General features: G+C 46.0%; 1 protein-coding gene across 6 annotated transcripts in view; it reads right to left on the minus strand.

The window, feature by feature from the left end:
- LOC139263402 (echinoderm microtubule-associated protein-like 5) overlaps positions 1–20,253 on the minus strand; it is a 302,041-nt gene that overhangs the window by 184,178 nt on the left and 97,610 nt on the right. For all 6 annotated transcript variants that reach the window (XM_070879445.1, XM_070879443.1, XM_070879442.1 and 3 more), the window contains exons 7-8: positions 15,452–15,653; positions 11,469–11,606 (exon numbers count right to left, since the gene is read on the minus strand). In XM_070879445.1, the coding sequence (XP_070735546.1) occupies positions 11,469–11,606; positions 15,452–15,653 (340 nt within the window). The remainder of the gene's footprint in view (positions 1–11,468; positions 11,607–15,451; positions 15,654–20,253) is intronic.

Consider the following 20,253-nt stretch of genomic DNA (forward strand, 5'->3'; position numbering starts at 1 on the left):
CAATTAGAAAGGAGGTATAGTTACCGGATCTGGAGAACAGGGATAATACAGTGGATTCAGAGCTCTCTTGTCCCCAGGTGTATCCAACATGCTGCGACTACACTGGCGACATTGATACTGAACTTCTTTGCTACATTCCTGATCTTACTCTGCTCAAACCATAACCAAAAGGATATCTGTGCATTGTTCTGACTGTGCCACTGTCACACACAGATACCATTTCCTTGTTTCACATTACGGATAGCGCAGATGAATACGTGGATAGCGCAGATGAATACGTGGCTTGAGCAGTGGTGCAGCAGGGAGGCATTCAAATTCCTGGGGCATTGGAACCAGTTCTGGGGGAGGTGGGACCAGTACAAACCGGACGGTCTGCACCTGGGCAGGACCGGAACCAATGTCCTAGGGGGAGTGTTTACTAGTGCTGTTGGAGAGGAGTTAAACTAATATGGCAGGGGGATGGGAACCAATGCAGGGAGACAGAGGGAAACAAAAAGGAGACAAAAGCAAAAGACAGAAAAGAGATGAGGAAAAGTGGAGGGCAGAGAAACCCAAGGCAAAGAACAAAAAGGGCCACTGTACAGCAAAATTCTAAAAGGACAAAGGGTGTTAAAAAAACAAGCCTGAAGGCTTTGTGTCTTAATGCAAGGAGTATCTGTAATAAGGTGGATGAATTAACTGTGCAAATAGATGTTAACAAATATGATGTGATTGGGATTACAGAGACGTGGCTCCAGGATGATCAGGGGTGGGAACTCAACATCCAGGGGTATTCAACATTCAGGAAGGATAGAATAAAAGGAAAAGGAGGTGGGGTAGCACTGCTGGTTAAGGAGGAGATTAATGCAATAGTTAGGAAGGACATTACCTTGGATGATGTGGAATCTATATGGGTAGAGCTGCAGAACACCAAAGGGCAAAAAACGTTAGTGGGAGTTGTGTACAGACCTCCAAACAGTAGTAGTGATGTTGGGGAGGGCATCAAACAGGAAATTAGGGGTGCATGCAATAAAGGTGCAGCAGTTATAATGGGTGACTTTAATATGCACATAGATTGGGCTAACCAAACTGGAAGCAATACGGTGGAGGAGGATTTCCTGGAGTGCATAAGGGATGGTTTTCTAGACCAATATGTCGAAGAACCAACTAGGGGGGAGGCCATCTTAGACTGGGTGTTGTGTAATGAGAGAGGATTAATTAGCAATCTCGTTGTGCGAGGCCCCTTGGGGAAGAGTGACCATAATATGGTGGAATTCTGCATTAGGATGGAGAATGAAACAGTTAATTCAGAGACCATGGTCCAGAACTTAAAGAAGGGTAACTTTGAAGGTATGAGGCATGAATTGGCTAGGATAGATTGGCGAATGATACTTAAGGGGTTGACTGTGGATGGGCAATGGCAGACATTTAGAGACCGCATGGATGAACTACAACAATTGTACGTTCCTGTCTGGCGTAAAAATAAAAAAGGGAAGGTGGCTCAACCGTGGCTATCAATGGAAATCAGGGATAGTATTAAAGCCAAGGAAGTGGCATACAAATTGGCCAGAAATAGCAGCGAACCCGGGGACTGGGAGAAATTTAGAACTCAGCAGAGGAGGACAAAGGGTTTGATTAGGGCAGGGAAAATGGAGTACGAGAAGAAGCTTGCAGGGAACATTAAGACGGATTGCAAAAGTTTCCATAGATATGTAAAGAGAAAAAGGTTAGTAAAGACAAACGTAGGTCCCCTGCAGTCAGAATCAGGGGAAGTTATAACGGGGAACAAAGAAATGGCGGACCAATTGAACAAGTACTTTGGTTCGGTATTCACTAAGGAGGACACAAACAACCTTCCGGATATAAAAGGGGTCAGAGGGTCTAGTAAGGAGGAGGAACTGAGGGAAATCCTTATTAGTCAGGAAATTGTGTTGGGGAAATTGATGGGATTGAAGGCCGATAAATCCCCAGGGCCTGATGGACTGCATCCCAGAGTACTTAAGGAGGTGGCCTTGGAAATAGCGGATACATTGACAGTCATTTTCCAACATTCCATTGACTCTGGATCAGTTCCTATCGAGTGGAGGGTAGCCAATGTAACCCCACTTTTTAAAAAAGGAGGGAGAGAGAAAAGAGGGAATTATAGACCGGTCAGCCTGACCTCAGTAGTGGGTAAAATGATGGAATCATTATTAAGGATGTCATAGCAGCGCATTTGGAAAGAGGTGACATGATAGGTCCAAGTCAGCATGGATTTTTGAAAGGGAAATCATGCTTGACAAATCTTCTGGAATTTTTTGAGGATGTTTCCAGTAGAGTGGACAAGGGAGAACCAGTTGATGTGGTATATTTGGACTTTCAGAAGGCTTTCGACAAGGTCCCACACAAGAGATTAATGTGCAAAGTTAAAGCACATGGGATTGGGGGTAGTGTGCTGACGTGGATTGAGAACTGGTTGGCAGACAAGAAGCAAAGAGTAGGAGTAAATGGGTACTTTTCAGAATGGCAGGCAGTGACTCGTAGGGTACCGCAAGGTTCTGTGCTGGGGCCCCAGCTGTTTACACTGTACATTAATGATTTAGACGAGGGGATTAAATGTAGTATCTCCAAATTTGCGGATGACACTAAGTTGGGTGGCAGTGTGAGCTGCGAGGAGGATGCTATGAGGCTGCAGAGTGACTTGGATAGGTTAGGTGAGTGGGCAAATGCATGGTAGATGAAGTATAATGTGGATAAATGTGAGGTTATCCACTTTGGTGGTAAAAACAGAGAGACAGACTATTATCTGAATGGTGACAGATTAGGAAAAGGGGAGGTGCAACGAGACCTGGGTGTCATGGTACATCAGTCATTGAAGGTTGGCATGCAGGTACAGCAGGCGGTTAAGAAAGCAAATGGCATGTTGGCCTTCATAGCGAGGGGATTTGAGTACAGGGGCAGGGAGGTGTTGCTACAGTTGAACAGGGCCTTGGTGAGGCCACACCTGGAGTATTGTGTACAGTTTTGGTCTTCTAACTTGAGGAAGGACATTCTTGCTATTGAGGGAGTGCAGCGAAGGTTCACCAGACTGATTCCCGGGATGGTGGGACTGACCTATCAAGAAAGACTGGATCAACTGGGCTTGTATTCACTGGAGTTCAGAAGAATGAGAGGGGATCTCATAGAAACGTTTAAAATTCTGACGGGTTTAGACAGGTTAGATGCAGGAAGAATGTTCCCAATGTTGGGGAAGTCCAGAACCAGGGGTCACAGTCTAAGGAAAAGGGGTAAGCCATTTAGGACCGAGATGAGGAGAAACTTCTTCACCCAGAGAGTGGTGAACCTGTGGAATTCTCTACCACAGAAAGTTGTTGAGGCCAATTCACTAAATATATTCAAAAGGGAGTTAGATGAAGTCCTTACTACGAGGGGGATCAAGGGGTATGGCGAGAAAGCAGGAATGGGGTACTGAAGTTGCATGTTCAGCCATGAACTCATTGAATGGCGGTGCAGGCTAGAAGGGCTGAATGGCCTACTCCTGCACCTATTTTCTATGTTTCTATGTTTTCTAAATCCCTTTATCATTTTGAACACCTCAATTGCATCACCCCTCTACCATCTAAACTGAAAGGAATGTAAACTAAGTTCATTCAACCTGTCCTCATAGTTTAACCCTTTAATCCATAGTACCATTCTGGTGAATCTGTCCTGTACTCCCTCCAAGCCCATTAAGGCAGGGATAGGGAACTGGAAAGGACCTCGACAGCCAAACACCAAACATTGCAAGGAAAAGCTCAAACAATTAAATCTGCTCCTACCCCCCATACACTCATTCTCCCCCCCCCCCACACCCGCCCCGCCAATACACTCTTTCTCTCCCCCCAAAAAAAAACTCTTCTCTCTCCCCACCCCCTCATACACTTTTTCTATCCCCCCGCCCCCGAAAACTCTTCTCCTCCCCCCCCAAAACTCTCCTCCTCACCCCCCCCCCCCCACTCCCCCAAATCAAAAGTCTCAAGCACAGCCATACAAGCACAGCCACTAAATAAAAAATAAAACCAAAGTCCTACCTCGCCCGGGAACTGAGTGGGCCGGCAGGCCGGTGCGGGAGTCCACTCAGCCGGGGATAGGGTGCGGCGAGATTGGGCGTCCCTTCGACCTGGGATAGGGGCTGCGAGCACTGGGGCCTGCTCACAGCCCACAGGACGCGCTGGGAGGGCAGGAGCATGCGTGCTAGGTGCCGGCAGTGCTTTCTGCGCTGGCCTGTTGCTCCGCTCCCCCTTCAATCTTCACGCCACGCCGTGACTCCGTAGAGCGGCCAGGATGAGAGCCATTTTTTCTGACATCCTTTCCAGCGCGCAAAATTGACACGCTTCAGGTTAGTATGCCAACAAAACGGCTTGGGCAATGTTGGGCCCAATAGAACTATATTTGAAGAAACATCATAAGGCTGAAATTAAACCCCTTCTATAAGCCATTACCACCTCTAAGAGGTAAGGCCTGTCTAAGAGACGGGAATGGAGCGGACAGGCCTCACCGACTGGGGGCAGACGGATGGGCCAACCTGTCTAAAATTGCCCATGGGGCGGAGATCAGATCGAAATTCAGCACTTGGTTTTTTTGTGTGTGTCCAGGTGGATGTCATGGCGGCTGCAGAGCCTCACAACATCCCTTCCCTTCAGTTAAAGGAGAGGGCTGCTGTGAACTCGGTACAGTTTTTAGTTAGTTCCACTGGGCCACCAGGGTGGGTTTCAGCCAGGCCAACGGCCTGGCACCCAAGAGGGGGTGCCAGGCTGCCTGTTGGCGGCCCGACTGAACCCGTGGATATAATTGTCATCTCGACCTGGCAGTCGCCCTTTAAGGGCGGACATGCTGCCCAGTCACAGACAGCTCCCTGCTGGGGAAAGTTGTCAGTGGCACTGACCAGCGGCCCCGCTGCTCCTGCGCGGCAATTCCGCATGGGGTAATTTCCCACGGGTGACAGAAAGCGGGTCGCCTTTGGTCGATAAGGTGTCGGCGCGTGCCCGATGTGTGGGAAAACGGGCGGTGTAGTTACCCGTTCACGCCGCTTGGTCCGCCCTTGGTCAGTAAGGCCTCTATGTTCCATTCCCACCTCTTAGAGGCGACAATGACGCTTATAGAGGGGGACAATTTCGGCCCCTTACTGTTTAAGTGCAGGAAAACATGGCAATGAAACTTTCACTCAGCCATGTCCTACAAACATCAAATGAGATGAATGACCTGTTAGCCTGTTTCTAGTAGTGTTTTGGTAAAGGAGTAATGGTTGCCATCTAACTAGGGAACTTGCTATTTTATTTTTCAAATGTCCATCTGAGCTAGCATGTCCATCTAACTGATTTAACATTTCACCCAAAGACAGCGGTGGCGTAATTCGGTTATGCCCCGTTTGGGGGCGGTAACCGAGGTGAGACGGAACTTCCTGCACCCAGCGTGGAAGTCCCGCCCCGGCCACAAAATTCCAATTAGCGCCCTTTACAGGAAGTGGAATGCAATGTCGCATGTTCCACTTCCCTTTGGGACAGGTTCGGTGGCGCTACGAAAGTGGGTTCGGGTTTCAATGCCCCACCCTTTCCGTTAAAGGGGAGGAACACTGCGAACTCTGCAGCTTCTTTCAAGGCCTCTAGTAGGTTACCTGGGCTAAGGGATGCTGTGACCACAGCCCGGCACCAACACGGACTGCACGATCGCAACCCGGCACCAAGATGGAGTGGCGAGCGGCCCAACCAGTAAGGGGGGGGGGTGAAACAAAGATGGCAGAGCGCGGCGCAGCGCCCCTCCCCTTTAAGGTTCGCCCTGTGATGGGTGACCAGCCCGGTTCACGACCCGCGAGGCAGGTGCCGGCAATTTCCGCCGTGGGGCAGAAATGGGCTGCCGCGGGGCAAAAAGGGGTCGCTGCGCATGGCGATTATGTCATCGCCGGAGGCACAGTGGTCGGGGGCGTGGTGCTACCATGTTCACACTTCCGCTAACCACTGCACAATTTTGCGGCAGCTGGTAGCGTCTGCACGCCCCCGGGTGAAAACAGTTTCACACCCTGTTAGTGCCCCCTGGAGGCGCTAGCGGCAGGTGCAGAACAAGGGAATTTCAGCCCCAGCATGTCTGACCTTAGAGCATCCCCTCGGTGCTGCAGTGATGTGTCAGCTTAGTGCTCAAGTCTTAGACCGAAATTTTGCCGCACTCAGAAGGCAGTCCCGCAACCGAGACTCCAGGATGGTATGTTGCCTCCCTGGTGCAAGGGTCAAGGATGTCTCCGAGCGAGTGCAGGACATTCTGAAAAGGGAGGGAGAACTGCCAGTTGTCGTGGTGCACATTGGTACCAACGACATAGGTAAAAAAAGGGATAATGTCCTACGAGACAAATTTAAGGAGCTAGGAGTTAAATTAAAAAGTAGGACCTCAAAAGTAGTCATCTCAGGATTGCTACCAGTGCCACGTGCTAGTCAGAGTAGGAATCGCAGGATAGCTCAGATGAATACGTGGCTTGAGCAGTGGTGCAGCAGGGAGGGATTCAAATTCGTGGGGCATTGGAACAGGTTCTAGGGGAGGTGGGACCAGTACAAACCGGACGGTCTGCACCTGGGCAGGAGCGGAACCAATGTCCTAGGGGGAGTGTTTGCTGGTGCTGTTGGTGAGGAGTTAAACTAATATGGCAGGGGGATGGGAACCAATACAGGGAGACAGAGGGAAACAAAAAGGAGACAAAAACAAAAGACAGAAAAGAGGTGAGTAAAAGTGGAGGGCAGAAAAACCAAAGGCAAGAAACAAAAAGGGCCACTGAATATAAAAGGACTGCAGGAGGGGTAAAAACTAAAAATCATGGTTTAAAAACTAGGATGAAAACACTCTACCTAAATGCACGCAGCATTAGAAATAAAGTAAATGAGTTGACGGCACAAATCATTACAAATGAGTATGATTTGGTGGCCATTACAGAAACATGGTTGCAAGGTGGCCAAGACTGAGAATTAAACATACAGGGGTATCTGATGATTCAGAAAGATAGGCAAGAAGGGAAAGGAGGTGGGGTAGCTCTGTTAATAAAGGATGATATCAGGGCAATTGTGAGGGATGATACTGGCTCCAATGAACAAAATGTTGAATCATTGTGGGTGGAGATTAGAGATAGTAAGGGGAAAAAGTCACTGGTCGGCGTAGTTTATAGGCCCCCAAATAATAACTTCATGGTGGGGCGGGCAATAATCAAGGGAATAATGGAGGCATGTGAAAAAGGAACGGCAGTAGTTATGGGGGATTTTAACCTACATATCGATTGGTCAAATCAAATCACAGGGGGTAGCCTGGAGGAGGAATTCATAGAATGCATATGGGATTGTTTCTTAGAACAGTATGTAACAAAGCCTACAAGGGAGCAAGCCATTTTGGATCTGGTCCTGTGTAACGAGACAGGAAAAATAAACGATCTCCTCGTAAAAGATCCTCTCGGAATGAGTGATCACAATATGGTTGAATTTGTAATACAGATTGAGGATGAGGAAGTTGTGTCAGAAACGAGCGTACTATGCTTAAACAAAGGGGACTACAGTGGGATGAGGGCAGAGTTGGCTAAAGTAGACTGGAAACAAGGACTAAACGGTGGCACAATTGAGGAACAGTGGAGGACTTTTAAGGAGCTCTTTCATAATGCGCAACAAAAATATATTCCAGTGAAAAAGAAGGGCGGCAAGAGAAGAGATAACCAGCCGTGGATAACCAAGGAAATAAAGGAAAGTATCAAATCAAAGACCAATGCGTATAAGGTGGCCAAGGTTAGTGGGAAACTAGAGGATTGGGAAGATTTTAAGCAACAGCAAAGAATGACTAAAAAAGCAATAAAGAAAGGGAAGATAGATTACGAAGGTAAACTTGCGCAAAACATAAAAACAGATAGTAAAAGCTTTTACAGATATATAAAACGGAAAAGAGTGACTAAAGTAAATGTTGGTCCGTTAGAAGATGAAAAGGGGGATTTAATAATGGGAAATGTGGAAATGGCTGAGACCTTAAACAATTATTTTGCTTCCGTCTTCACAGTGGAAGACACAAAAACCATGCCAAAAATTGCTGGTCATAGGAATGTGGGAAGGGAGGACCTTGAGATGATCACTATCACTAGAGGGGTAGTGCTGGACAGACTAATGGGACTGAAGGTAGAAAAGTCCCCTGGTCCTGATGAAATGCATCCCAGGGTATTAAAAGAGATGGCGGAAGTTATAGCAGATGCATTCGTTATAATCTACCAAAATTCTCTGCACTCTGGGGAGGTACCAGCGGATTGGAGAGCAGCTAATGTAACGCCTCTGTTTAAAAAAGGGGGCAGGCAAAAGGCAGGTAACTATAGGCCGGTTAGTTTAACATCTGTAGTGGGGAAAATGCTTGAAACTATCATTACGGAAGAAATAGCGGGACATCTGGATAGGAATAGTGCAATCAAGCAGACGCAGCATGGATTCATGAAAGGGAAATCATGTTTAACTAACTTACTGGAATTCTTTGAGGATATAACGAGCATGGTGGATAGAGGTGTACCGATGGATGTGGTGTATTTGGATTTCCAAAAGGCATTCGATAAGGTGCCACACAAAAGGTTACTGCAGAAGATAAAGGTACGCGGAGTCAGAGGAAATGTATTAGCATGGATAGAGAATTGGCTGGCGAACAGAAAGCAGAGAGTCGGGATAAATGGGTCCTTTTCCGGTTGGAAATCAGTGGTTAGTGGTGTGCCACAGGGATCAGTACTGGGACCACAACTGTTTACAATATACATAGATGACCTAGAAGAGGGGACAGAATGTAGTGCAACAAAATTTGCAGATGACACTAAGATTAGTGGGAAAGCGGGTTGTGTAGAGGACTCAGAGAGGCTGCAAGGAGATTTGGATAGGTTAAGCGAATGGGCTAAGGTTTGGTAGATGGAATACAATGTCGGAAAGTGTGAGGTCATCCACCTTGGGGGAAAAAAAACAGTAAAAGGGAATATTATTTGAATGGGGAGAAATTACAACATGCTGTGGTGCAGAGGGACCTGGGGGTCCTTGTGCATGAATCCCAAAAGGTTAGTTTGTAGGTGCAGCAGGTAATCAGGAAGGCAAATGGAATGTTGGCCTTCATTGCGAAAGGGATAGAGTAAGGCCGCACCTGGAGTACTACGTGCAGTTTTGGTCACCTTACTTAAGGAAGGATATACTAGCTTTGGAAGGGGTACAGAGACGATTCACTAGGCTGATTCGAGAAATGAGGGGGTTACCTTATGATGATAGATTGAGTAGACTGGGTCTTTACTCCTTGGAGTTCACAAGGATGAGGGGTGATCTTATAGAAACATTTAAAATCATGAAAGGGATAGACAAGATAGAGGCAGAGAGGTTGTTTCCATTGGTGGGGGAGACTAGAACTAGGGGGCACAGCCTCAAAATACGGAGGAGCCAATTTAAAACCGAGTTGAGAAAGAATTTCTTCTCCCAGAGGGTTGTGAATCTGTGGAATTCTCTGCCCAAGGAAGCAGTTGAGGCTGGCTCATTGAATGTTTTCAAGTCAAAGATAGATAGATTTTTAAGCAATAAGGGAATTAAGGGTTATGGGGAGAGGGCGGGTAAGTGGAGCTGAGTCCACGACCAGATCAGCCATGATCTTATTGAATGGCGGAGCAGGCTCGAGGGGCTAGATGGCCTACTCCTGTTCCTAATTCTTATGTTCTTATGTTCTTATGTTTGGAGGCAGGTCCGCTGTCAAAATATGAAAGCTTGACATTGGATCGGGAGCCCGCTGTCAACCTGCCTCCATGTCAGTTTTCCAAGTGCCGGGTCTGTCTGCACTTTACAGAGCCGACACCAAGCAGCGGGGAAGCCAATTAACAGCATTAAGAGGTAGTTTGAAGGTATTTAAAAAGAATTTTTCCAGGTACTTACCATTTTCCCAAATTGTTCAGGAGCTTCCCGTCACTCGGACTTCACATTAGGCAAGTGTGTCGGGTTCTCAATGACCCTCCATTGCTTTAACTATTTGACAGCTGCAGAAGTGGTATAAAAGTATCGTTTCACAGCTGTTCACTTTCCAATCTCAGAAGGTGAAGCCTTCAGGATTTGGAAGACACTTTTGAGCTGTATGCAGTTTGGAAGTGTTTGTAGTGAACTTTCTATCCACTATCACCTCCTTAGAAAAACCTCGCTCCTATTGACAGATCGCTTCTGTCATGTCAACTTCAACTGCCATCTGTTCCATTAACATTGGTGCCCTTGAAAAAATCTCACCTTGGTCCTCAGAATCCCACCACAGTCAGCCCCAACACTAACGTCACCAGGCACACCAACAGCACCAACCTTCTCTGCAATCACCTGACCTGACCACATTGCTGCCCGGGAAGCCAGGAATGGCCTCACCATGGCCAGCTTTACTTCACTTGACACTGTACACCCTGGCAGCCACATGTTGCGCCAGGTTGGCACCACCCCACACCAGCACCATAAAGCATCCCTGCAATGCCCAAGCCATTCCTTTCACACTCATCACCATTTCGGGGTGTACCATCATGTCTCACCATTCACTACAACTCACTAAGCCACTTTCAAAAGGTGCACACAAATAAAGATTTCAATGTTTGACAACACAACAGAAATTTTCCATGAACATTGGCTAAAAGAACCCTCGTGTGTGGTTAGTTGGTCAAGGATGAGGGTGAGTTTGAGGGGTTGTTAGTGAGATGCGGAAGTGATAATGTAGCTAGGGAGAGAGGGATGGGTGGAGGTGCAAGGTAAGTTGATGCAAGGATGTGCAGGAGTAGGGTAGGGAAGGCAGAGTGATGGGATGTGCTGAGTGGCACAGCAGAATGAAACGGAGTGTGGCTTTGCAGTAACATTTCATGATCTACTGAGATCACTGAAAGGTTTGCGCTGCAGCAGCCAGGTCCTCCTGCTGACATCCCTGCTTGTGCTCTCCTATACAATGTGCAACCACGCTGTGTTGGTGTCCTGGGGAGATCTCTTCCGCCCATTGGAAGGGAAGACAACCTTCCTGCATGCTGACTCCCTCCATAAAGCGTATGGAGGGAGTCATGGGAGAACCTGGGTGCAGCCGTGCACCTTTGTGCAATGCTTGTCAGTGTTTGCAGCAGCTCAATGCTGTAGAACACTAACAGCACTACTGTCAAAATGAATGTGGACATGGTCCCTTTAAGGACCATCAGACCCGCTTCCTTTTAATTGGCTGGGAACCTCGCAGGGCGGGTTTAACAAGCCCCATCTCAGAGCGCGATGGAGCCGAGAGCGGGGTCCCAACCCACCACCTATCTCGGCCACACTGAGCCCGCCTCGATAGCCCTAGAGTGGGGCTTGAAACCACAATTTATGCTACCAAGCTGAAATAGTAGGGAATACATTTACAAAACATTACAATTTCTTCAAATAGTAATGCTGATTATATTCTAATGCAGAAGGTACACATTATTCAAAACATCATATACATCTTTCAAAGCTAAACACTAGCAAAACTCATACCTGATCCGTAGTACAGTGAAAGAACCATCCTTCATACCTAGAGCAAGATGGATGCCATCTGAACTCACAGCAACACAACGAATTGGTTCCTCCATGTTGCACCGAGCAATCAAAGCATGATCAATAAGACTCCATATTCTGCAAACATAAATTCAGTCTACCATAAAAAGGCAAATTAATAATAATTGAGCTGTTCAATAGTCCAAGCTTAACATGTTCTTTCCAATTGATCCCAAACATTATTTTGTATGTTGTTGCTTATTTCAACAAAACATCTATCAAATTAGTTTTGGAAATTTAAATCTCACCCAAAATTTAAATCTCACCCAAATCTCGCCAACAGGCAACCCCTTTTGGGTGCCAGGCCACTGGCCTGGCCGAAACCGAGGCCCAGTGTTTGCCATTAAAGTGGCTCCAGAGTTCGCAGCGGCCCACCCCTTTAACTGAAGAGGAGGGATGTGTGACGCGTCAGCGCGGTGCTGATGAATCGGAGAGACGGCCGTTCCGACCTGCCCGCACTTCCGGCCCGTTGATGACCCCACATCCGCCCCGCTCCAAAAAAAAAGAACTGAAATTCCCCGGATTTAATAGAAAATGCCTTACATACACACACAATACAGATAAACGTACTTCACATATTGTACACATTTTAGGGGCCGAAATTGCCCCTTCCGATAGGGCCTCTGGCCGCCTGAAAGTGGTGGCCACGGGGCAACGTGGAATGACCGCCGACTCTCCGTGGCGGGGCCGCCATTTTGAAAATTGCCCTTTGTGAATTTTGGAGCAGTGCCCAGGGCCGCTCCGCCCGTTTTTCTGCCGCAGCATGCACGCGCTGACCCCTTACCGACTGGCGGGGACCCCCTCGCAAAATTGTCCCTCAGGAAATTGCCCATTTCCCAGTATTGCCCCATGGGAGTGGCCCGCTGCTGATCAGTATCCCCTACAGCTTTTGCTGTCGGTATACTTTCTGTGGCATGGCAGCCCAGCCGCCCTTAAAGTGAAGGGGAGGGACGTTGTGATGCGCCAGCGCGATGACGTCATCAGCGCAGCGCTGATGATCGACAGCCTTAGCTATTCCGCCCCACCCCCAATTCCGCCCCGCTATTGACGGCCACTCTGCCCCGCCCTAATTCCGCCCCCATGATGGGGCCACGTCCACCCCGCTCAAAAGAAATCCCCGAAGTGCTGAATTTCAACGCTTACGCCGCTCCAAGGCATGGGGCAGCCAGAATACATCAAAAATGGTAGGTGCGCCTCGTTTCCAGCAGGACTATTTCGGCCCTTTACTATCACCAATCACTAACCAAGGGAATAAAGGACTTTATCAAAAATGATTTTCCTCTTACTACTTTGCCGACAAACCCAGAGGTTAACATACACCGCATATGCCGTGCGATAATGAGTGGTGAGATCACATGCCCAACGATAGTGCCTATAATCTCATTTATTATTTACTGATCAGAAATGCAATTAGCCACATGTGGCTAGTGGCTAATGTATTGGACAATACTGATAAGCGCTAATCACTGGATGCTGGAATTTGCACATGTAGAGTTTAAAGTGCCATCTGGATGGAATAAAAAGTCCTTCTGAAAGGCTGCATGAAATTTTGAAAACCACTTTCACAAGACAGCCTCAGATTTTTTTTTTAAATTATTAATTCTCAGGATATGGGTGTCACTGGCAAGGGCAGCATTTATTGCCCATCACTAGTTGCCCTCGAGAAGCTTGTGGTGTGTCTTCTTGAACAGTTACAGTGTGCTGAAGGTACTCCCACAAAAGCGGAGGGGGAAGAGAGGGAGAGAGTAAGGAAAGCTAATTAGCACATCTCAATTCATCCTTCTAGAAAGATCCTAAAGTTCCTACATTTTAGCACCAATTGTTTCTTAAAACATTCCAGGTTTTTGACCTTCACTATTCTTCCTGGAAGTCTAAATCCATATGTTGATCAATATTTTGTGTTAAGAAGAATTTCCTGGCATCAGTCCTAAATATACTTCTCTTCCCACTCCCGCACCATTACCTCTGATGTTCCCCAAGGATCTATCCTTGGTCCCCTATTTCTCATCTACATGCTGCCCCTCGGCGACATCATCCGAAAAAACTGTCAATTTCCACTGATGACCCCCAGCTCTACCTCATCACCACCCCTTTCGACCCCTCCACTGTCTCTAAATTGACAGACTGCTTGGCCGACATCCAGTACTGGATAAGCAGAAATTTCCGACAACTAAATATTAGGCAGACCAAAGCAATTGTTTTCGGGCCCTGCTACAAACTCTGTTCCCCAACCATTGACTCCATTCCTCTCCCTAGCAACTGTCTGAGGCTGAACCGCGCTGTTCGCAACCTTGGTGTCATGTTTGACGCAGAGATGAGCTTCCGATCACATATCCGTGCCATGACACAAAACTGCCCATTTCCACCTCCGGAGCACCGCCTGACTCCGCCCCTGCTGTCCAGATCGTAACTTGCACCAAATCCCATTCACCCATTACCCCTGTGCTTGCTAACCTACATTGACTCCTGGTTAAGCAGCGCCTCGATTTTAAAATTCTCATCCTTATTTGAAAATCCCTCCATGGCCTCACCCCTCCCTATCTTTATAATCTCCTCCAGCTCCACAACCTCCCGAGATATCTGCACTTCTCGAATTTTGACCTTTTGAGCATCCCCGATTTTAATCACTCCGTGCCTTCAGCTGCCAAGACCCTAAGCTCTGAAATTTCTCCCTAAACATCTCTGCCTCTCTATCCTCCTTAAAACCTACCTCTTTGGCCAAGCTTTTGGTCATCTGCACTAATATCTCATGTGGCTCAGTGTCAAATTTGTTTGATAACGCTTCTGTGAAGCGCCTTGGAACGTTTTACTACATTAAAGGTGCTATATAAATACAAGTTGTGGTTATTATACCTTTTACTAGTTTGAAGCCAAGGCCCATTGTCCTAGTCCACAATTTAAAGTATTTTTTGAGATTTGCCTTCAACGACTTGCGTCTACATCAAGCCTTTAATGAAGAAAAATGTCCCAGACGCTTCACAGAGGCGTAACTAGATAAAAATTAACACTGAGCCAAAGGAGGAGATATTAGGAGGGTTGACTAAAAGCTTCATCAAAGAGATGGGCTTTTCAGGAGGGTCTTAAAACAGGAAGCAGAAAGACAGAGGCTTAGGGAGGGAATTTCAAAGTGCAGGGCCTCAACAGCTGACGGCACAGCAGTCAAAGGTGGGGCGAAGAGAGTGGGTGATGCAGAAGAGGCCCGAGTTGGAGGAATTAAGAATTCTCAGAGGGTTGTACGGCTGGAGAAGGCTACAGAGATAAGGAGAGGTGAGGCCATAAAGGGATTTAAACATGAGGATGAATCAAGGTCAGGGAGCACATGATGTCAGAACAGAACTTGGTGCAGGATAGGACATGGGTAGCAAAGTTTTGGATGAGCTGAAGTTGTTCCATCCCCTTAACTATCTTACATATCTCTCAGACATCTCCTTTCCAGGTACTAGGGATCAGCCTTCTCTGCATCTCTAGCACCTGAATGTTTCCCTTGTGTTTTGGTGGCCAAAAGTGTACACAGTATTCAAGCTGCAGTCTGACCAACGCACTGAATAGTTTGGTCACAAATTCATTTGTTTCTTCTCTATTGGCTATATAGTTCAATATCCTAATGGCTTTGTTGATTGATGTTCTGCTTTGTTTAGACATTCTGAGTGTTGAGTTTAAGACTCTTATGTCATCTGAAAGCAAAGAGGTCTGAACATATTCCACGTGCACATCTAAACTGTATCATCTGCATTAGATGAAACCTCCCCAGGGCAATATTAAGTAAAACCTGGAAATAGAATGTGCCTGTCTTGTTGGTCCTTACTGCACTCTGTTTAGAGGAGAAAGGGGCATGTTGAAAATAAGTTAAAATGAGTAGCTTGCATTTGAAAGGAAGTACACAAATCTGACATCCATGGGAAAATCATCACAATTATACAAACCTAACAGACCGATCATCACTCCCAGTTACTGCTAAAGGCTTTGTTGGATGAGCTGCTAAGGCCCAGAGCTCCCCTTCACAGTGACCTTGCATAATTAGGAAAGGCTTGTTGCGTTCATGTACCACGATTTCAAAGATTTCACTGTCCTGCGTGCCAACCAAAATATGATCTCCTTGCCAACATACACTCCTCACTGAGAGACCTGATAAAGAAAATGAATATTTTAAAAAATCAAATAGATTGCAAGTCTTTGAGATTTTAATTATTAGGTGTCTGTACAGCCTTAAAACGAGAGGCTAGTAATACAAAAATACACACCGGCGGGGGGGGGGGGGGGGGCCGGAGACACCAAAACAGGGCAAGTAAAATTATTTGACTTTGGCAAATGTCACAACACAATCAGAAAATATATGAATGTGTAAATACAGCTAAACACAAGAGCGTTCACTTTTAGATTATAAGCTTCAATACATACAAATTTATCAATTAGTCTGAAAAGGTAATAAATAGATGTTGGTGTGGTAGATTTATCATAGGCAACTTAACACTATAGATGAAAGATGCATGTAAAAATACTGTCACATACAATATTTTTTCCCCTTTTTGTCAATGGCATGTTTTTGAAAAATGTACACAAATCCTTAAAGAGGAACTTCAGTTATGAGGAGATTGGAAAAGTTAGGACTGGTCTCTGTGGAACAAAGAAGGTTAAGAGGTGACCTAATAGAGGTTTTCAAGCTGATGAGATTTTGATAAGAGTAGAGAGAAAAATAATTCTCTCTAGCAACTGGGTCAATAACAAGAGATCATAGATTCAAAATCATTATCAAAAGATCTCGAGGGGAGAGGAGGAAAACCTTTTTCACTCAGAGCCTTCAACCAATATCTTATACTAATGCACAGAGTATAAGAAATAAATTGAATGAACTGCAGGCACAGATTCAAATTAGAGGGTATAACACAGTAGCCATCACAGAGACATGGCTGCAAGACAGTCAGGACAAGGAAATAAATATACCAGGTTATAACGTCAACATGACAGATAGGGAAAATGGCAAAGGGGGAGATGTAGCTTTAGTGAATAAGGATAAAATCACTTCAATGACAAGAGAGGATTTAAAGAGAGGTATGCAGCAGTGGCGATCTTATGGGTTGAATTAATAGAAAAGAATCTAAGACTGCAGTGGGAGTTGTGTATAAGACCCCTGGTAGCAGCTGTGAAGTGCTAGTTTGGATACATGCAAAGATTAGACAAGCGTGTAGTAAAGGCAGAGTGGTTTTAATGGGGGATTTTAATTTTCATGCAGTTTGGGATAAGCAAACTAGCACCTATCAGAAAGGTTGTGAATTTCTTCAGTGTGTCCGGGATAGTTTTCTACAACAATATATCCTAGAGGCAACAAGGGAGCATGCCATATTAGATTTAGTAATGAGTAATGAGCCAGATTTAGTCAACAGCCTAACTGTGCGTGAACATTTATCCAATAGCGATCATAACCTGATCAAGTTCAACGTAGCATTTGAAAGGGAGAAACGCGAAACAGCTATTAAGATTTTAAATTTGGGTAAGGCTGACATCAGCAGGAGCCACAGTAAACTGGGCAAATCTGTTAATGGGTAAAATGACAGAAGATCAGTGGGAGATGTTTAAAAAATCATTTGTGATACAGAACCAGTTTATATCCCCTGAGGGGCAAGAGCTCTACTTGCCAAAAAGAACAGCCATGGACAACTATCATCATAGGCAGTCCCTCGAACCGAGGATGACTTGCTTCCACGTCAAAAAGTTCACAGGTGTTTCAATGATGGACCTAAAATTCCAGGTCCCGAACTAAATCTTGAAGGGTGGAAGATGCCTGTGCATGGATTTTTTCAACGTGTGGTGACCGTTGCACACCAGCCACCACATGGGCTTGACAGAGCTAGGTCTTGATCCAGTAGCATGGGTTAACCAAGACGACTGGAGATCTGCTCTGCTGCACGGACCTAATGCGCACACATATCGCAGTGTGGGCTGGCCTTGCTGCCCCTGGGCCCCCGCCTCTTCTGGGCCCCGAACTCGCGCCTCTCCTGGGCCCCGATCACGTCCCTCTACAGTCTCTCGCCGCTCCTTCACCCCAATCTCGCCACTCCTGATGTACCTGTCCACGCTCCAATCACCGACCTGGACCTTGGTGACGTCCCTTTTCGCTGCTGTTGTTCTCCTGCTCCAGCACGTGTTGCTCTCTGGAGTGGTATACCGCCACGCTGCTCCTTGTGCTCCCTGGCCTGCTCCGATGGTGCTCGCAGGCCGGGGGCCGCTCAGACTGCTGGGCTAGGCCGCCACACTGCTCCTTCTGCTCCCCAGCCTGCTCCGATGGTGCTCGCAGGCCGGGAGCCGCTCATACTGCTGGGCCAGGCTGGCATGCTGCTCCTTCCGCTCCCCGGCCTGCTCCGATGGTGCTCGCAGGCCGGGGGCAACTGAAGAGGTAAGGGACAGCATAAAACTAAAGGAAAGGGCATACAAAAATGCAATAAATAACACAGATCCTAGCAAATGGGAAATACAAAAAACAGCAAAGAGTCTCAAAACAGATAGCAAGAGCTACAAAAATGGAGTGTGAAAAGAAATTTGCAAGGGATATCAGAATCAATACTAAGAAGTTTTACAGTTACATTTGGAAAAAGAGGGTAATCAGGGGTAATGTTGGCCCCTTAAAAACTGAAAGTAGTGATATTGTCAATGACAATATGGCGGACATGTTAAATAATTACTTTGTGTCAGTATTTACAGTAGAAGAGGATAGCATGCTTGAAATCTCAAAGAAACTAATATTGAATCGGAGACAGGGACTCAATAAAATTAACGCAAGTAAAATAACAGTCATGAAGAAAATAATGGCACTAAAAAGAGTGACAAATACCCAGGGCCAGATGGTTTCCATCCCAGGGTTTTCAAGGAAGTAAGTAAGCACATTGTAGATGCCCTAACTATAATTTTCCAAAGTTTTCTAAATTCAGGAACCGCCCTTTAGATTGGAAAATTGCACACGTCACTCCACGAGAGGGGGAAACCATGGAATTAAAGACCAGTTAGCCTAACATCTGTTGTCGGGAAATTGCTAGAGTCTATAATTAAGGATAGGGTAACTGAACACCTTGAAAATTTTCAGTTGATCAGAGAGATGGATTTGTGAAAGGTAAGTCACGCCTGATGTTATTTCTAGAATAAAGAGTCAGACTAGATACTGCAAGCTCAAAGTAATGTGTGACCGTAGTCCTTTATTACAGATCTCAGAGTGCCTCTCCAGCCTGTGAGGCCTCCTGATATACAGGTGCTCCTAAGGGATTGTGGGATCCCTTGGGACTCCAGGGGATAAGCCCTCTGGTGGTTAGACATGGTATTTACAGGTTTACATACATAACACCTGACAAAACTGATAGAATTTTTGAAGAGGCTAAAGTAGTGAACAGGTTTATGGATGTTATTTATATCGATTTCCAGAAGGCATGTGATAAAGTCCCACATAAGAGACTGTTATCTAAGGTAGAAGCCCATGGAATTGAGGACAAATTATTAACCTAGTTAGGAAATTGGCTGAGCGGCAGGAGACAGAGAGTAGGGATAATGGGTAGGTACTCAAATTGGCAGGATGTGACTAGTTGTGTATGCAGGGATCAGTGTTGTGGCCTCAACTATTCACAATATTTATTAATGACTTAGATGATCGCATAGAAAGTCACATGTTCAAATTTGCCGATGATACAAAGATAGGCAGCATTGTAGGCAGTATAGATGAATGCATAAAATTACAAAAGGATATTGATGGATTAAGTGAATGGGAAAAACTGTGGCAAATGGATTTCAATTTAAGCAAATGTGAGGTAATCCAATTTGGACCCAAAAAGGATAGAACAGGGTACTTACTAAATGGTGAAAAGCTAAAAACAGTGAGTGTCCAAAGGAACTTAGGGGTTCAAGTACATCGATCGTTAAAATGTCACGAACAGGTACAGAAAATAATCAAAAAGGCTAATGGAATGCTGGCCTTTGTATCCAGAGGACTGGAGTACAAGGGGGTAGAAGTTATGCTGCAGCTGTACAAAATCCTGATTAGACCATGCCTGGAGTATTGTGAGCAGTTTTGGGCACCACACTGTAGGAAGGATAGACTGGCCTTGGAGGGAGTGCAGCATGGGTTTACCAGAATGATACCCGGAGTCTAAGGGTTAAGTTACAAGGAGAGATTACACAAATTAGGGTTGTATTCCTTAGAATTTCAAGTTTAAGGGGTGATCTGATCGAAGTTTTCAGGATATTCGGGGGAGCAGATAGGGTAGAGAGAGAGAGAGAAACTATTTCCACTGGTTGGGAATTCTAGGACTAGGGGACATAATCTAAAAATTAGGGCCAGTAGTGAAATTAGGAAACACTTCTACACACAAAGGGTGGTTGAAGTTTGGAAGTATTTGTTAATTTTAAATCGGAGATTGATAGCTTTTTGTTAACCAAAGGTATTAAGGGATATGTTTCCACAGAGTCACAGAAACATAGAAAATAGGTGCAGGAGTAGGCCATTCGGCCCTTCAAGTCTGCAGCACCATTCAATAAGATCATGGCTGATCATTCCCTCAGTACCCACATGTATGCTGACGACAGTCAGTTTCCACATGTATGCTGACGAGACCCAGCTCTACCTCTCCACCACTTCTCTCGACCTCTGCTTGGTATCTAAATTATCAGACTGCTTGTCCGACATCCAGTACTAGATGAGCAGAAATTTTCTCCAATTAAATATTGGGAAGACCGAAGCCATTATCTT

Source organism: Pristiophorus japonicus, chromosome 4 (assembly GCF_044704955.1).
Source record: "Pristiophorus japonicus isolate sPriJap1 chromosome 4, sPriJap1.hap1, whole genome shotgun sequence".
Taxonomy (NCBI): Eukaryota; Metazoa; Chordata; class Chondrichthyes; family Pristiophoridae; genus Pristiophorus; species Pristiophorus japonicus.